The sequence below is a fragment of the Oratosquilla oratoria genome, chromosome 41, assembly GCF_046742065.1.
Source record: "Oratosquilla oratoria isolate Oo_2021 chromosome 41, ASM4674206v1, whole genome shotgun sequence".
NCBI lineage: Eukaryota > Metazoa > Arthropoda > Malacostraca > Stomatopoda > Squillidae > Oratosquilla > Oratosquilla oratoria.
The window spans coordinates 31044689-31063487 of record NC_134817.1 but is presented as its reverse complement, the minus strand read 5'-3'; the positions used below and the strand labels follow the sequence as shown (position 1 = coordinate 31063487).

The 18799-nt window shown below is 43.2% G+C and overlaps 1 protein-coding gene across 2 annotated transcripts in view; it reads left to right on the top strand.

The window, feature by feature from the left end:
- Window positions 1-18799, top strand: part of LOC143021203 (CDK5 regulatory subunit-associated protein 3) — a 34157-nt gene that overhangs the window by 13239 nt on the left and 2119 nt on the right. For both annotated transcript variants that reach the window (XM_076178544.1, XM_076178543.1), the window contains 4 exons: window positions 1568-1683; window positions 3871-4032; window positions 11421-11555; window positions 12837-13042. In XM_076178544.1, the coding sequence (XP_076034659.1) occupies window positions 1568-1683; window positions 3871-4032; window positions 11421-11555; window positions 12837-13042 (619 nt within the window). The remainder of the gene's footprint in view (window positions 1-1567; window positions 1684-3870; window positions 4033-11420; window positions 11556-12836; window positions 13043-18799) is intronic.

The following is an 18799-nucleotide window of genomic DNA, read 5'->3' as shown; positions in this document are numbered from 1 at the left end:
ACCAAGGGCTTTTTCCTCCTTACCAGGGAGGGAGCCAAATTCAAAAGCCATATATCCACTCCCATCCACTACCCTTTCCCCCCTCTCATCTTAGCTCCTCTTCTATGTATGCATACCAAAAGGTCCTTTCCCCATTATAAGGGAAGGAAGGGGTTGGCCTGCCAAGGCATAGACCCACTTTTCACCCATCTTCAAACCCCATTCAATTTCATGTCCAGTTGGAGGTACTACTCCGTAGGTGGTAACACTCAATCCTCAGATGGGGCCCCAAGTCCTCTATCAAGTTTGTATATCCTCCACCTTTAAACACTAGGAGAGCTGACATCTGATAACAGCTCTCTTTCTACATCTTTCAGCCAGTGACAGAAACAGTCCTATACTAATACAATAGACATTAGTCCAAAGTATCTTTTCAGACATCTGTTGGATGGCCTAAGGACTGATGTCAACAGTCTGATGCTGTTGGTTTCATGTTAGCAAAACTTAAGGCAACAATTTATTTTCTTTGACCCAGGCAGTGGGCAGGGGAGAGTGGTGGCCATTCACCCACAAGGAGCTAAGATAAAAAGGAAAACAAATGGGTGTGGGATGGGTGAAGGTTAGGTGTATGGTTGGGTTGGCCACCTCACTTATAAGGGAAAAAGGACCTTTTAGTATATGTATGTACAATATAATTATTTCGAGTAAATGCCTTGGGGGATTAAAAAGTGTAATGAGAAATAATTTGGGAATGGATGCTAAGAGGAGATTGTATGGAGTGATTGTGCCAACAGCACTGTATGGGGCAGAAACATGGAACATAAGAGAGGAAGATTTTAAATGTGTTTGAGATGAGGTGCCTGAGAAATGAGTGAGAAATGAGGAGGTGAGGAGAAGAATGGGGGTGGAAAGGGAGTTGGGAGATAGGGTTGACAAAAGAGTATTGGGATGGTTTGGACACATGGAAAGAATGAGTGAAGAAAGACTAGTAAAAGAGGTGTGGAAGGCAGAGGTGGAAGGAATGAACATGAGGGGTCAACCTAGGATGAGGTGGATGGATGGGGTGAAAGGGACATTCGGAAAGGGGAATGTCAGTTGAGGAAGGACGGGAGAGAACAGAAGATAGGGTTGAATGGAGAATGGTTGTATATGGATGATGCTGTGATGATTGAGGTGGAGTGGGTGAAGGATGGGGAGGTGAGGGAGCATGTGGGAGAAATAAATTGACCAATGGACGCAGCCTGAAGGGATTTCTCCCCATCTTCTCCTTTTCTGCATGAGGGGATGGAGAGGGGGGGGGGGTCGCCGATTTAATGAAGCGGCCTTGTTGTGGATGTGCTGTGTCTTGTGACACTGCTTCTGACCCAGGGCATTGGACGAGATGCAGGGATGACCCCTCATCCAGGAGGTGACAAGATAAGAGGGAGGGAAGGGGAGTGGAGTATGTTAGGGATGGAATGGGTAGAAGTTGTTTTAATGCCTTTGTTAGCTACCTCCCTTATAAAGGAAAAAAAGCCTTTGGTATATGTATGTGTGTAGAACAGGGAATATGTATGGATATGTGCACATAAATATTCTCTTTATCCAGAGAGAGGAAATGTAACAACATACGAGTGGACATATGGAGAACCCCCAATCCGTGTAGAAGAGCCCAAGGTGGAAATCAATGTTGAAGATGATGATGAAGGAATTCAGAGTGATGAGGTTCGTATATTTCTTCCCCCCGTGGCTTCTTGGTTTTTCTATAATTAAATAAAATTTCGAAATGCGAAGAAAATGAGAGTGATGAGTGAGGAGAATGGAGGAGAAATAAGGAAGGATGAGGTGAAGGCAGTTGTTAAGATGATGAAAGCAGGTAAGGCACCTGGTCTGGATGGATGCCATGCAGAATGTCTGAAAAAGGGAGGTTCAGTGATGGTGGACTGGTTGGTGAGGTTATTTAATGTTTGCTGGAGAGAGGGTAGAGTACCGGAGGACTGGAGAAGTGCCTGTATAGTTCCTCTTTACAAGGGAAAAGGGGACAAGTGTGAAAGTAGTAGTTTCAGAGGGATTAGCCTGTTAAGTGTAGTAGGGAAGGCTTATGGGAGGATCTTGATTGAGAGGATTAGGAGAGGAACAGAAGGAGTAATTGGTGAGGAACAGTGTGGATTTAGGACAGGTAGAGGTTGTGTAGATCAGATCTTTGTGGTAAGACAGATATGTGAGAAAGCTATAGGAAAGGGGAAGGATGTTTTTTTGGGCTTTTATGGATCTGGAAAAGGCTTATGATAGGGTAGACAGAAAGGCACTGTGGGAGGTTATGCAGATTTATGGGATAGGAGGAAAGCTTTTGGGAGCTGTCAAGAGTTTTTATGAGAGTAGTAGAGCTTGTGTCAGGATTAGATATGGAGAGAGTGAGTGGTTTGAAGTAAAGGTGGGACTTCGTCAAGGATGCGTTATGTCGCCCTGGCTGTTCAACTTATACATAGATGGGGTGGTGCGAGAGGTGAATGCTAGGGTAGTGGGTCAGGGATTGGAGATGGTTAAAGAAAATGGAGAAAAGTGGGAGGTGAGCCAGCTGTTGTTTGCGGACGACACTGCGCTTGTGGCAGGGTCGGAGGAGGGATTGAGGAAGCTGGTGGCAGAGTTTGGGAGAGTATGTGATAGAAGAAAGCTAAAGATAAATGTGGGTAAAAGTAAGGTGATGAGATGTACAAGAGGTGAAAGTGGCAGTAGACTGGAAGTGAACATTAAGGGAGAGCGACTGGAGGAAGTGGATAGTTTTAGATACTTGGGTGCAAGTGTAGCAGGAAAAGGTGGAGTGAAGGTGGAGGTAGAATGTAGATTGAGAGAAGCGAGTAAATGCCTTGGTGGATTAAAGAGTGTAATGAGGAATAGACATTTAGGAATGGATGCAAAGAGGAGACTGTATGAAGGAGTGATTGTGCCAACAGCACTGTATGGGGCAGAAACGTGGAACATAAAAGAAGAAGAGAGAAGGAGTTTGAATGTGTTTGAGATGAGGTGTCTGAGAAGTATGGTGGGGGTTACTAGGCTGGATAGAGTGAGAAATGAGGAGGTGAGGAGGAGAACAGGGGTGAAAAAGGAGCTGGGAGATAGGGTTGAATAAAGAATATTAGGATGGTTTGGACACATGGAAAGAATGAGTGAAGAAAGACTAGTAAAAGAGGTATGGAAGGCAGATGTGGAGGGAGTGAACATGAGGGGACGTCCTAGGATGAGGTGGATGGATGGGGTGAAGGGGGCTTTGGGGAAGAGGGGAATGTCTGTTGAGGAAGGAAGGGAGAGGACGGAAGACAGGTGAGTGGAGAATGGTTGTATATGGATGATGTGTGATTGCATGAGGAGGAATGGGCGGGGGGATGGGGTAGTATGTGTGAGTAAATTTTGACGCAGCCCGAAGGGATTTCTCCCCGTCCTCTCCTTATATGCAAAGGGGGACGGAGAGGGGGGGGGGGGTCGCCGATTAAATGAAGCGGCCTTGCTGTGGATGTGCTGTGTCTTGCGACACTGCTTCTGACCCAGGGCGGTGGGCAGGGTGCAGGGATGACCCGTCATCCAGGAGGTGCTCAGATGAGAGGGAGGGTGGGAGGGGTGTGGAGTGTATTTAGGGATGAAATGGGTGGGAGTGTTTTTATGCCTTTCCCTTTTTGGCTACCTCCCTTGAAAGGGGGAAAAAGCCTTGGTATATGTATGTATGTAAATATAATTTCCTGGTAGCAGAGAGAATGAAGATGTAAGGTGAATGAGATAGTTGTGTCAGCTTTTAACCTGCTTGCTTTGAGATCAGAACATAAAAAACATTTGTTTCAGTGATAGCAACATACATACATACATATACCAAGGCTTTTTGATAGCAACATAAATACATAATAATTTCTTTTATTTCAGATTGATTTTGGAGATTTAGATGGAGGAGCAGGAGCCATTGACTTTGGAGAGTTGGATCCTTCGGCAGATATAGACTTTGGAGATGAACTGACTACTGGAGAAATTGACTGGGGCAACCTTGCCACTGAAGAAGCACAGGGCATTAACTGGGGAGTGGGAGAAGTAAGTCTATCAGGCCATCCGTACTTTACCTCAATAAGATTTTCATTAGATGAAACTAACTAAAACCATTTGTAAACAAAACCTGTGATGTGGAATTCTATATGTATATTTTTTCTTTATAACTCAAGAAACTGGATAATTTTCACTTTCACTATTAAGCTTATGTTCAAGTTTTAAGACCTTTGATAAGGATGCATGAGGTGGAATGGGGGGTGAGGTAGTATGTGTGAGCAAAATTTGACGCAGCCTGAAGGGATTTCTCCCCGTCTTCTCCTTTTGTGCAATGGGGGGACGGAGAGGGTGGGTCGCCGATTTAATGAAGCGGCCTTGCTGTGGATGTGCTGTGTCTTGCGACACTGCTTCTGACCCAGGGCAGTGGACAAGGTGCAGGGATGACCCATCATCCAGGAGGTGCTAAGAAAAGAGGGAGGGTGGAGGGATGTGGAGTGTATTTAGGGATGGAATGGGTGGGAATGATTTTATGCCTTTTCCTTTTTGGCTACCTCCCTTGTAAGGGGGAAAAAGCCTTGGTATATGTATGTATGTATGATAAGGAGGCACACATATACAGAAGAAATTATCCAGTTAAACCTTTGGTGACCAAGCTCACTTAGGCATCAGTATCTGGAAATGAGAAGCTTGATGGATGTTAACGTGAGTCCCTCTCAGAGAAACTGTATGTGACAGGCATGAATGTATATAATCTTAAATCCCCAACCACTGACAAAGACATTCAGTGCCTATCCACCTTGCAGTAACAGCCAACACCCCCACCCCCCAATGTAATCTATATATAAATACATCATACATACATATACCAAAGGCTTTTTCCCCCTTTCACAGGTGGTAGCCAAAAGACAAAGGCATATAAACCACTCCCACCCATTCCATCCCCTACATAATCCACTCCCCTCTACCCTCTTCCCTCCCTCTTATCTTGGCACCTCCTGGATGACAGGTCATCCCTGCATCTTGTCCACTGCCCTGGGTCAGAAGCAGTGTTGCAAGACACAGCACATCCACAGCAAGGCCGCTTCATCAATTTGGCGACCCCCCCCTCATGCAGAAAAGGAGAAGACGGGGAGAAATTACTTCGGGCCGCGTCAATTTATTTCTCACACATACTCCCTCACCCTCACCCTTTTATTATACTGCTGCTGTCCCTCCATTATGCTGTCCCCCAACCCCTTGTTGCTGTCCTGTACCATTTCTCTGAATATTCATTTCCTTGTTTTGCCTACCCTGTGGTGGGGGAAAAGAATGCTGCCACCAAGTATTCCCACTTGGATCGCAAGAGGCAAGAAAAACAGGACAGAGATTGGGACTAGGCATCCTTCTCCCTGTAGCCCCACAGGGGACATTCCTAAAAAATGTAAAGGCATAAGAGGGTCTAGGGGTTTTTCAATCAGTACCCTAGGGTTTGGGTCTTTTAATGTGCGTGGATGTGGTACAGATGAGAGTAAAAGGGAAGAGATAGGTAGTATGTTTGTGAGAAATAAGATGGATGTGTTGGCTTTGAGTGAAACTAAGTTGAGAGGGAAGGGCAAGTGTGATTCTGGGAGTGTAGTTGGAAGGTTTTCAGAAGTGAAGAGAGGGTGAGGGAGAGAAGGGGTGGCTATACTAGTAAGTGAAGAGATAGGTAAACATGTAGTGGACTGGAAAGAGGTTTCTTCAAGGATAATATGGATGAAGGTGAAACTGGGAAAGGAGATGTGTGTTTTTGTAAGTGCAAATGGGCCTGGTAGTGAGAAGAGTGTAGAAGAAAGGGAGGCTTTTTGGATATGTATAAATGAGTGCATAGAGGGATTAGGGAAGAACCAATAGACAGAGTGGTTGGAAAATGTGGAGTTCCAGGTAAAAATCATAGTGGAGAGTTGATGGTGGAGATTTGTTTAGAAAGAGAGTTGATGATAGCAAATACAGTGTTTCGGAAGAAAGTCAAGCATAAGTGCACATGGGAGAGGGTGGTGGATGGAAGGGTGGTAGATAGAGTGTTAATGGATTATGACATTTTTTGGTGGAAGGTAAGCTGAGAGTGGAGAAAGAGGAAAAGAACAAAAAGTAGGGAGGTGCTTAGGGTGAACTGCTTAAATGAGAAGGAAAAGGAGAAGGAATACAAGAAGCTGAGAGAGGAGTGGGAGGGAGTGAAGGATAGAGTAGAGCTAGGAGTGGAGGAGGAATGGGGATGGTTCAAGGAGGGAGTCACAAGGTGTGCAAAGATGGTGTGTGGAACAAGAAGGACGGGAGGAAATAGAAGGAAGGGTAGTGAGTGGTGGGATGAGGAAACAAAGAAGGTTGTAGAAGAGAAGAAGCGAGCTTTCACAGATTTGTTACAAAATAGGACAAGGGAGGCATATGAGAGGTACAGAGTAAAGAGAAGAGAAGTAAAGCACAAGATAAAGGAGGCAAAGAGGAGAGCAGATATGAAATGGGGTAAAAGTATGACAGAAAATTTTGAAAGTAATAAAAAGATGTTTTGGAAAGAAATTAAGAGAGGAAGAGGAGGCGAATCAAATAGAGAAGAAAAGGTAGAAGGTACAGATGGAGAAATGATAATGGAAGAGAAGGCAGTATGGGGAAGATGGGCAGAGTATTTTAGGGAGTTGCTAAATGTGAAGGAGGATAGGGAAGGAAAGGTAGTTGCAGTGGGAAGTGCTAAGAAAATGACTGTGATGAGTGAGGAAAATGGAGGAGAAATAAGGAAGGATGAAGTGAAGGCAGTTGTTAACCCCTTCCATACGGTGACGCCTACGTAGGCGTCATGAGGAGCAAGTGCGTTCGCGAGGATGCCGATGTCAGCATCTTCATTATATTTATTGTAGTTGTACCTGCGTGACCCCCATACTCTGTAAACTGGCTTCATCATATTTTCTATGGTTATCAAAATTCACGGGTGAAAGAGAGAACGATTGATACAGCGGTGACTTTATTTTTTATAATGCGAGTATTATGACGCAACATCATACGTCTGGCAGCTAATGCTGCCCGCGAGATTTTGGCCCGGAGTGAAGTGGTTAAGATGATGAGAGTAGGTAAGGCACCTGGTCTGGATGGATGCCAGGCAGAATGACTGAAAAAAGGAGGTACAGTGATGATGGACTGGCTGGTGAGGTTGTTTAATGTTTGTTTGAGACAGGGTAGAGTGCCGGAGGACTTGAGTAGTGCCTGTATAGTTCCACTTTACAAGGGAAAAGGAGGCAAGTGTGAGTGTAGTAGTTTCAGAGGGATTAGCTTGTTAAGTGTAGTTGTGAAGGCTTATGGGAGGATCTTGATTGAGAGGATTAAGAGAGGAACAGAGGGAGTAATTGGTGAGGAACAGTGTAGATTTAGGACAGGTAGAGGTTGTGTAGATCAGATTTTTGTGGTTAGACAGATATGTGAGAAAGCTATAGGAAAAGGTAAGGATGTTTTTTTTGGCTTTTATGGGTCTGGAAAAGGTTTATGACAGGGTAGATAGGAAGCCACTGTGGGAGGTTTTGAAGAGAAATGGGATAGGAGGAAAGCTTTGAGGAGCAGTCAAGAGTTTTTATGAGGGTAGTAGAGCGTGTGTCAGGATTAGAAATGGAGAGAGTGAGCGGTTTGCAGTAAAGGTGGGACTTCGTCTGGGATGTGTTAAGTCGCCCTGGCTGTTCAACTTATACATAGATGGGGTGATGCAAAAGGTAAATGCAAGGGTGGTGGGTCAGGGATTGGAGATGATTAAAGAAAATGGAAAAAAGTGGGAGGTAAGCCAGCTGTTGTTTGCAGACGACACTGCACTTGTAGCAGGATCAGAGGAGGGATTGAGGAACTTAGTGACAGAGTTTGGGAAAGTGTGTGAAAGAGGGAATTTGAAGATAAATGTGTGTGATGAGATGTACAAGGGGTGAAAGTGGCAGCAGACTGGAAGTGAGCATTAAGGGAGAGAGACTGGAGGAAGTGGATAGTTTTAGGTACTTGGGTGTGAATGTGGCAGGAAAGGGAGGAGTGGAGGTGGAGGTAGAATGTAGATTGAGAGAAGCAAGTAAATGTCTTGGGGGATTAAAAAGTGTAATGAGAAATAGACATTTGGGAATGGATGCTAAGAGGAGATTGTATGAATGAGTGATTGTGCCAACAGCATGGTATGGAGCAGTAACATGGAACTTAAGAGAGGAGAGTTTGAATGTGTTTGAGATGAGGTACCTGAAAAGTATGATAGGGGTTACTAGGCTGGATAGAGTGAGAAATGAGTGAGGAAAACAGGGGTGGAAAGGGAGTTGGGAGATAGGGTTGATGAAAGAGTATTGGGATAGTTGGGACACATGGAAAGAATGAGTGAAGAAAGACTAGTAAAAAAGGTGTGGAAGGCAGAGGTGGAAGGAGTGAACATGAGGGGGCGACCTAGGATGAGATGGATGGATGGGGTAAAAGGGGCATTGGGAAAGAGGGGAATGTCTGTTGAGGAAGGACGGGAGAGGACAGAAGATAGGGGTAAATGGAGAATTATTGTATATGGATGATGCTGTAATGCATGAGGGGGGATGGGGGGCATATGTGAGAAATAAATTGATGCAGCCCAAAGGGATTTCTCCCTGTCTTCCCTTTTTCTGCATGAAGGGACGAAGAGGGGGGGGGGGGGATCACCAATTTAATGAAGCAGCCTTGCTGTGGATATGCTGTTTTGTAACACTGCATCTGACCCAGGGCAGTGGACAAGATGCAGGGATGACCCATCATCCAGGAGGTGTCAAGATAAGAGAGAGGGAAGAGGGTTTGGGGGAGTGAAGTATGTTGGTGATGGAATGGGTGGGAGTGGTTTTTATGCCTTTGTTTTTTGGCTACCTTTTTATATGGGGGAAAAAGCCTTTGGTATATATATGTATGTATATATATATGTATGTATATATATATATATACCAGGGGTTTTCCCCTTACTAAGGAGGTAGCCATTCACCACCCTTCCCACTTTTCTTGGCTTCTGGATGATGGGTCATCCCTGCATCTTGCCCATTGCCCTGGGTCAGATTTTCTTCTCCCATGCCTAGTCACCTCATTCTGAGGGTTATAGCTATTTCATATATTTATCATTAATATTGAAGCAGATCATCACCAGAAACATGGAACATAAGAGAGGAAGAGAGGAGTTTGAATGTGTTTGAGATGAGATGTCTGAGAAGTATGATGGGGGTTACTAGGCTAGATAGAGTGAGAAATGAGGAGGTGAGGAGGAGAACAGGGGTGGAAAGGGAGTTGGGAGATAGGGTTGATGAAAGAGTATTAGGATGGTTTGGACATATGGAAAGAATGAGTGAAGAAAGACTAGTAAAAGAGGTATGGAGGGAGTGAACATGAGGGGAAGTCCTAGGATGAGATGGATGAATGTGGTGAAGGGGGCTTTGGGGAAGAGGGGAATGTCTGTTGAGGAAGGACAGGAGAGGACAGAAGACAGGGGTGAATGGAGAATGGTTGTATATGGATGATGTTGTGATGCATGAGGTGGAATGGGCAGGGGGATGGGGGGTGAGGTAGTATGTGTGAGCAAAATTTGACGCAGCCCGAAGGGATTTCTCCCCGTCTTCTCCTTTTATGCATGGGGGAACGGAGAGGGGGGGTCGCCGATTTAATGAAGCGGCCTTGCTGTGGATGTGCTGTGTCTTGCGACACTGCTTCTGACCCAGGGCAGTGGACAAGGTGCAGGGATGACCCGTCATCCAGGAGGTGCTAAGATAAGAGGGAGGGTGGAGGGGTGTGGAGTGTATTCAGGAATGGAATGGGTGGGAATGATTTTATGCCTTTTCCTTTTTGGCTACCTCCCTTGTAAGGGGGAAAAACCTTGGTATATGTATGTATTTATATATATGTATATATATATGTATGTATAAATATTTATATATATATAGATATATATATATATATATATATATATATGTATATATATATATATATGTATATATATATATATATGTATATATATATATATGTATATATGTATATATATATATATATATATATGTATATAAATATATATGTATATATATATATATATATATATAATATACATATATATATATATATATATACTGTATATATATATATTATATGTATATATATATATATATATATATATATATATATATATACATATATATATTGATAAGTATTTTAGACAAATTATTTGGATGATGGAGAACATAAACACAGGGGAAGGCTCGGAACCCTAAACACTCTAACGTTTCGTTCGCGTAGAACTTCTTCAGAGAGTGTATGTAGAACTGCAGTTGAAGTTTATGTACTAAATCTAATTATCTTTTCGGACACTTGGGAAAGGTCGTTTTTCTGGCGTGTTTTAGAATTAAAATACTAGTTTCTTTAGCTAAATTGATAAACCCTCCTCGATGATTCGATGAATTATTAGTTGAATCAGCATATATTTCAACTAATAATTCATCGAATCATCGAGGAGGGTTTATCAATTTAGCTAAAGAAACTAGTATTCTAATTCTAAAGCACGCCAGAAAAACGACCTTTCCCAAGTGTCCGAAAAGATAATTAGATTTAGTACATAAACTTCAACTGCAGTTCTACATACACTCTCTGAAGAAGCTCTACACGAACGAAACGTTAGAGTGTTTAGGGTTCCGAGCCTTCCCCTGTGTTTATGTTCTCCATCATCCAAATAATATATATATATATATACAGGTAAACGTCGACTTACGATGGCCGCGACTTACGATTGTTCGACTTTACGATGACGACGACGACGACGATGATATGATAATTTAACCCCTTCCATACGGTGCCGCACACGTAGGCGTCATGAGGAGCAAGTGGATTCGCGACGCTGCCATATCGGCGTCTTGATTATATTTATTGTAGTCGCCCCTGTGTTTTTACATTCTCTCAAATGATTCATTCTCTGTGGTTTTCAAAATTCGCGGGTGAAAGAGAACGATCGATGTAAGCGGTGACTATATTTTATGATGCGAGTATTATTACGTCACGTCGTACGGCTGGCATTGGCTGCTGCCCGCGAGATTTAAGTTCCGTACTGAAAATACATATTATAGTGTTTGAATATGGTAAAAAGGATAAAAATAATTAAATAAACTACTGTACATGTTTAATAGGCTATATTCAGTATCTCTGGTGGTTAATATACAGGTAGGCTAGGTACAGTGACCACGGAACAGAGTGGGGATCGACTTACGATGAGATCGTCTTACGATGGCTCTATCGAAACCTAATGCCATCGTAAGTCGACGTTTACCTGTATATATATATATATATATATATATATATATATATATATATATATATATATATATATATATATATATATATATATATATATATATATATATATATAAAATATTCTCTTCATACTCATGAATTCCTTTTATTAACTCTCATCCATCACTTCCCCACAGGAAGGCGAGACGAGTACGGTGGACATCATAGTTGAGGATTCTGGAGTAGCAGGTGGTGTGGCCAAAGATGCAGAAGCTCTGAGTGTTCTTGGTAACCCAAAGACCCGTAACCAGTTTATTGATGAGTTGCTTGAGGTAGGTAGTTTTGATCTCTGTAAAGCTACACCAAAAGCTCATTTTTGGGACCCATAATTGTGCTCAGATCAACTTGTACATTGCCACATTTTAATTTGGCTATTACATAAATATATAGGAAGTTGGCGGGCTGAGCAGGTTAGGGTGTCATTACTTGCAGGGAAGGTCGAGGGGATGGCAGTTCAAACCCTGCCACCAGCGAAGTTGAACCAAGGACATAATTCATTAAATTCCACGCTACAAAGCCCTCTGTGAGGGGCACTGTCCTAGCCTTCCGATAGGGGGGAGCTTGTGATGTTAAACCATATCATCACAAATATACCAAAGGACCCTTTTGCCCATGTAAGGGACGTGGCCTAATATAATAAAGTGGTAGTGTTAAACCAGATCTGGCTCTCAGACTGTCACTGCATTGACTTTGACCCAAACAGTGTGGTGAGGTGACAGGGTGACCCTTCATCCACAAGGTGCCAAGGTGGGAGGGGCATTGAATGCCATATGGATGAATGTGGGGTGGATGTACATTTTAACTGCCACTCCACTTGTGAGCAGCAAAAGGCCCTTTTGATATACATGTTTGTATTACCGAGGACAGAAGATAGGGGTGAATGGAGAATGGTTGTGGATGGATGATGCTATGATGCGTGAGGTGGAGTGGGTGGGGGATGGGGGGTGAAGGACTATGTGTGAGAAATAGATTGACACAGTCTGAAGGAATTTCTCCTCGTCTTCTCCTTTTCTGCATGAGGGGATGGAGAGGGGGGTCCCCGATTTAATGAAGCAGCCATGCTGTGGATGTGCTGTGCCTTGCGACACTGCCTCTGATCCAGGGCAATAGGCAAGATGCAGGGATAACCCATCATCCAGGAGGTGCCAAGATAAGAGGGTGGAGGGCAGTATAGTATGTTAGGGATGGAATGGGTGGGAGTGGTTTTCATGCCTTTGTTTTTAGCTACCTCCCTTACTTGGGGGAAAAAGCCTTTGGTATATGTATGTATTACCCAGTTGTAACCAGTAACACCCTAGTTACCCAGGGCATTGGGAAAGAGGGGAATATCTGTTGAGGAAGGGAGAAGACAGGAAATAGGGGTGATTGAAGAATGGTTTTGTATGGATGATGCTGTGATGCATGGTGGGTGTGGATGGGAGGGTGAGAGAGTATGTGTGAATGATATGTTGACACAGCCCAAAGGAATTTCTCCCCATCTCCTTTTCTGCATAAGGGGGTCACTGATTAAATGTCTTCTTACAACAAAAACTGACCACCAAATCTCTTGACAGCTGGAAGGTTTCCTGACACAAAGGAACTACGAACTGCAGTCTGAAGGATCTGTCCTTTCACTGAACCAGTTCAGCGGAGCCCCTGAAACTGTCCAGTACCATGCCGTAGAAAGTACTACCAAAATGCTCTCGTGTGTACAGAATATTGTTGCATCCCTCACATCCACTAAAATGCAGCACCTGTACCTCATCAGTATGTCATCAAGGTAATAATTAAAACAATTTTCTTATGAGGACATGGGCAGATGAAGTCAGCAGATGCATTGGAACACTTTTATTGCTTTGACATTTTGACTACTGGGGTCATCTTCAGAAAGCTGATTCTTCATCTACCCACATCCTTCTCTATCTTCAAATTTTCTTACATATATTTTCATGTCAACAAATAAACATTTTCCTCCCAGCACTACCTGTTACATGGTTGGATTGTTAGTGACTAAACTAGTTCCTTCACTGGTTCTGTGCCAGTAAGGCAGCTGTGTTGGGCATCCACACAGATTCCATACAAGTCAGTGGCCATCCAGCCCTGTTATGGGTAACTAAACCATGTTTATGTGGTGTCCTTAAAGGGCTGGGAGATTGGGTCCCACATGTTGGATGATGCCAATGTTGTGATTACACTGAGGTGTCCTTTATGGGTTAGTCGTACACATCTTCAGCTGGGATGGGTACCCCTCTTGGCTTGGAGAAGCAGACCAGCTAAACTGGCTAACTTAAAGTTTGGGTTAGGCAGAACCAGCACCAGATTGCCACTGCCTGAGCCAACACTGAACAGTCTTCAGTTGTCCCCTACAATGCCAAGGTAGTACATGTACACTGCCCTAGGACTCTCCTGTCCTTTTGTTGCTCTTCGTGGTGGGTAGGGGTGTAGAAGGCAAATCCTCATGTATAAGATATCCAAAGTGCTACTGGTTAAGGTCAACTTGCAGCCTGCCCCTTCCCATTCACCATGTTCACTCTATGGGCAGTAAGCTATTCCTGGATATATAGGGGCCAAAGGTCTCCTACAAGAGATGCAGGACAGACATACCTAATAACTAGACCCCTAGGGTCTCTTTGTAAAATAGCAAATTTAGTACATACATACATACATATACCAAAGGCTTTTTCCCCCTTACAAGGGAGGCAGCCAAAAAGAAAAAGGCATAAAAACCATTCCCACCCAGTCCATCCCTAAATACACTCCACTCCAATCCACCATCTACCCTCCCTCTTATCTTGGCACCTCCTGTATGATGGGTCATCCCTGCATCTTGTCCACTGCCCTGGGTCAGAGGCAGTGTCACAAGACACAGCAAGGGCGTTTCATTAAATTGGCGACCCCCCTTCAGGCTGCACCAAATTTTTCTCACACATACTACCTCACCCCCCATCCCCCCACCCATTTCACCTCGTGCATTACAACATCATCCATATACAACCATTCTCCATTCACCCCTGTCTTCTGTCCTCTCCCGTCCTTCCTCAACAGACATTCCCCTCTTCCCCAAAGCCCCTTTCACCCCATCCATCCATCTCATCCTAGGTCACCCCCTCATGTTCACTCCCCCCACATCTGCCTTCCATACCTCTTTTACTAGTCTTCCTTCACCCATTCTTTTCATGTGTCCAAAACATCCCAATACTCTTTCATCCACCCTATCTCCCAACTCCCTTACCACCCCTGTTCTCCTCCTCATTTCTTACTCTATCCAGCTTAGTAACCCCCATCATACTTCTCAGACACCTCATGTCAAACACATTCAAACTCCTTCTCTCTTCCTCTCTTATGTTCCATGTTTCTGCCCCATACAGTGCTGTTGGCACAATCACTCCTTCATACAATCTCCTCTTAGCATCCATTCCCAAATGTCTATTCTTCATTACACTTTTTAATCCACCAAGGCATTTACTCTCTTCTCTCAATCTACATTCTGCCTCCACCTCCACTCTACCCTTTCCTGCCACATTTGCACCCAAGTATCTAAAACTATCCACTTCCTCCAGTCACTCTCCCTTAACCACTTCACTCCGGGCCAAAATCTCGCGGGCAGCATTAGCTGCCAGACGTACGATGTTGCGTCATAATTCTCGCATTATGAAAAATAAAGTCACGGCTGTATCGATCGTTCTCTCTTTCACCCGTGAATTTTGATAACCATAGAAAATGTGACGAAGCCAGTTTACAGAGTATGGGGGTCACGCAGGTACAACTACAATAAATATAATCAAGACGCCGACATCGGCATCCTCGCGTACCCACTTGCTCCTCATGATGCCTACGTAGGCATCACCATATGGAAGGGGTTAATGCTCACTTCCACTCTGCTGCCACTTTCACCCCTTGTACATATCATCACCTTACTTTTACCCACATTTATCTTCAACTTTCTTCTTTCACAGTCTCTCCCAAACTCTGTCACCAACTTCCTCAATCCCTCCTCTGATCCTACTACAAGCACAGTGTCGTCCACAAACAACAGCTGGCTCACCTCCCACTTTTCTCCATTTTCTTTAAACGTCTCCAATCCCTGACCCACCACCCTTGCATTTACCTCTCGAACCACCCCATCCTTGTATAAATTGAACAGCCAAGGCAACATAACACATCCCTGATGAAGGCCCACCTTTACCTCGAACCACTCACTCTCTCCATTTCTAATCCTGACACATGCTCTACTGCTCTCATAAAAACTCTTGACAGCTCCTACAAGCTTTCCTCCTGTCCCGTATACCTGTAAAACCTCCCACAGTGCTTTCCTATCTACCCTGTCATAAACCTTTTCCAGATCCATAAACGTCAAAAAAACATCTTTAACTTTTCCTATAGCTTTCTCACATATCTGTCTTACCACAAAAATCTTATCTATGCAACCTCTACCTGTGCTAAATCCACACTGTTCCTCACCAGTTACTCCCTCAGTTCCTCTCTTTATCATCTCATTTAAGATCCTACCATAAGCCTTCCCAACTACACTTAACAAGCTAATCCCTCTGAAACTACTACACTCACACTTGTCCCCTTTTCCCTTGTAAAGTGAAACTATACAGGCACTCCGTCCCCTTTTCCCTTGTAAAGTGAAACTATACAGGCACTCCGTCCCCTTTTCCCTTGTAAAGTGAAACTATACAGGCACTCCTCCAGTCCTCCGGCAATCTACCCTCTCTCCAGCAAACATTGAATAACCTCACCAGCCAGTCCACCATCACTGTACCTTTTTTCAGACATTCTGCATGGCATCCATCCAGACCAGGTGCCTTACTTCCTCTCATCATCTTAACTGCCTTCACTTCATCCTTCCTTATTTCTCCTCCATTTTCCTCACTCATCACAGTCATTTTCTTAGCACTTCCCACTGCAGCTATCTTTCCCTCCCTATCCTCCTTCACATTTAGCATCTCCCTAAAATACTCTGCCCATCTTCCCCTTACTGCCTTCTCTTCCATTATCATCTCTCCATCAGCACCTTTTACCTTTTCTTCTCTACTTGATTCACCTCCTCTTCCTCTCTTAATTTCTTTCCAAAACATCTTTTTATTACTTTCAAAATTTTCTGTCATACTCTTACCCCATTTCACATCTGCTCTCCTCTTTGCCTCCTTTACCTTGTGCTTTACTTCTCTTTTCTTTGTACCTTTCATATGACTCCCTCGTCTTATTTTGTAACCAATCTGTGAAAGCTTGCTTCTTCTATTCTACAACTTTCTTTGTCTCCTCATCCCACCACTCACTACCCTTCCTTCTATTTCTTCCCATCCTTCTTGTTCCACGCACCATCTTTGCACACCTTATGACTCCCTCCTTGAACCATCCCCATTCCTCCTCCACTACTCTCTCAGCTTCTTCTTGTATTCCTTCTCCTTTTCCTTTTCATTTAAAGAGTTCACTCTAAGCACCTCCCTACCCCCACTCTCAACTTACCTTCCACCAAAAAATAATCTGATGTTCCCCGACTGTCTCCCCTTAGCACATGTACATCCTTAACTCTTCCTGTTATACTCCTATCTACCATTACATAGTCCATTAATGCTCTATCTACCACCCTTCCATCCACCACCTTCTCCCATGTGTACTTATGCTTGACTTTCTTCTGAAACACTCTATTTGCTATCATCAACTCTCTTTCTAGACACATCACCCTCAACTCTCCACTACGATTCTTTCCTGGAACTCCACATTTCCCAACCACTCTGTCAATTGGTTCATTTCCTACCCTAGCATTAAAGTCTCCCAATACTACTACATTAACATTCCTCCCCAATTCCTCTATGCACTCCTTTAAATCTATCCAAAAAGCCTCCCTTTCTTCTACACTCTTCTCACTACCAGGCCCATATCAGTCAATCAGTCAATCAAATCAGGCCTCCTGATTCCACTGCTGAACAAAGGTTCCTTTATAGCATTCCATGAATCACATGACCGTGCCATCCTCTGCCACGTCACTCCTGCAAACTTCTCAATCTCATCTCTCCACCTTCTGTCTGGTCTCCCTCTTCCATGCTTCCTATCTCATGGCATCCACTCAGTAACACATTTGCTCCATCGCTCATCAGTCATTCGCACTAACTTACCTGCCCAATTCCACTTCCTTTCTTTTACTGCCTCCACAATATCTTTCACTCTTGTCTGCTCTCTCACCCAACTTGCTCTCTTTCATTCTCTCAGTGTTATTCCCATCATTGATCTCTCCATTCTCCTCTGTGCAGTCCTTGGCTTTGTTTCCATCACCCTCGTCAGCTTTCAAGTCTCATACCCGTAGATTATTGCTGGTAGAATGTATTGATTGTAAACTTTGTTTCAAACATAAAGGTAGAGAGCCTCTCAGGATTTTATTATACTTACCAAACACTTTCCAACCAATTGTAATGCGTCTTTTTATTTCATTATCATAATATTTCGTGACCTTCACCATCTGGCCTAAATAATTATACTTTTCAACTTCCTCAAGACTCATTATCAATTACAATCTCTTTACTTTGAACTTTTGTGTTGAACATTACTTTGATTTACTCTTGTTTATTTTTAAACCTACTTTGAGACTTTCCTTGTTTAGATCGCTCAGCATATCTTGCAAGTCCTCTGCTCTTTCTGAAATAAGAATAATATCATCCACAAATCTTTGGTGGTTCAAATGTTCGCCATTAATCTTTAAGCCTTTATTTTCCAACTCAACCTTCTGAAAATATCTTCCAAACAAGCTATAAATAGTTTGGGTGAAATTGTATTGCCTTGCCATACTCCTTTCTCGATCTTGATCTTTTCTGTATCTTTATGTAGTCGAATTATAGCGGTACCTTTCGCATAAATCTTTTCTAAAACTCTTACGATCCCTTTGTACCCTGTTTGGGTAGCGAGTTTAGTATTGCTATTTGTTCTACCGAGTCAAAGGCCTTCTCATAATCTACAAAAGTTAAAGACAGAGGTATATTGTATTCTGTTGTTTCCTTGATTAGTTAGTTTATCGCCTGCAAATGGTCTAGAGTCAAATATCTACTCCTAAAGCCTGCCTGTTCTCATGGTTGGTTTCCATCTAAAACTTGACTTAGTCTATTTGTAAGGACCTTGGAGAATATTTTATATACATTTGATAGCAAGCTAATCAGTCAATGGTACTAAGGTCCTTCTGCTCTCCTTTTTTATGAAGCAAAATCACTATAGCATTGCACCATGCATCAGGAATGCTTTCTTGACATAAGCACTGGATGTACAACTCAGCTAATTTAATATGAACTAATTTACCTGTGTCTTTCAACAGATCTATTGATATACCATCTTCCCCAGGTGCTTTTCCTCATTTTATAGTTTTTAGAGCAAATTCTACTTCATCCTTTGTAATCTCTTGTACACTACTAACGTCTACACATGAATTTACTGACTCAACTACGTTCTTCGACGAGTAAAGCTCTTGGTAAAATTCCTCTACTCTTTTTACCATTTTGTCTCTACATTTAATTATTTCTCCATTTCCATCTTTCAGACATAT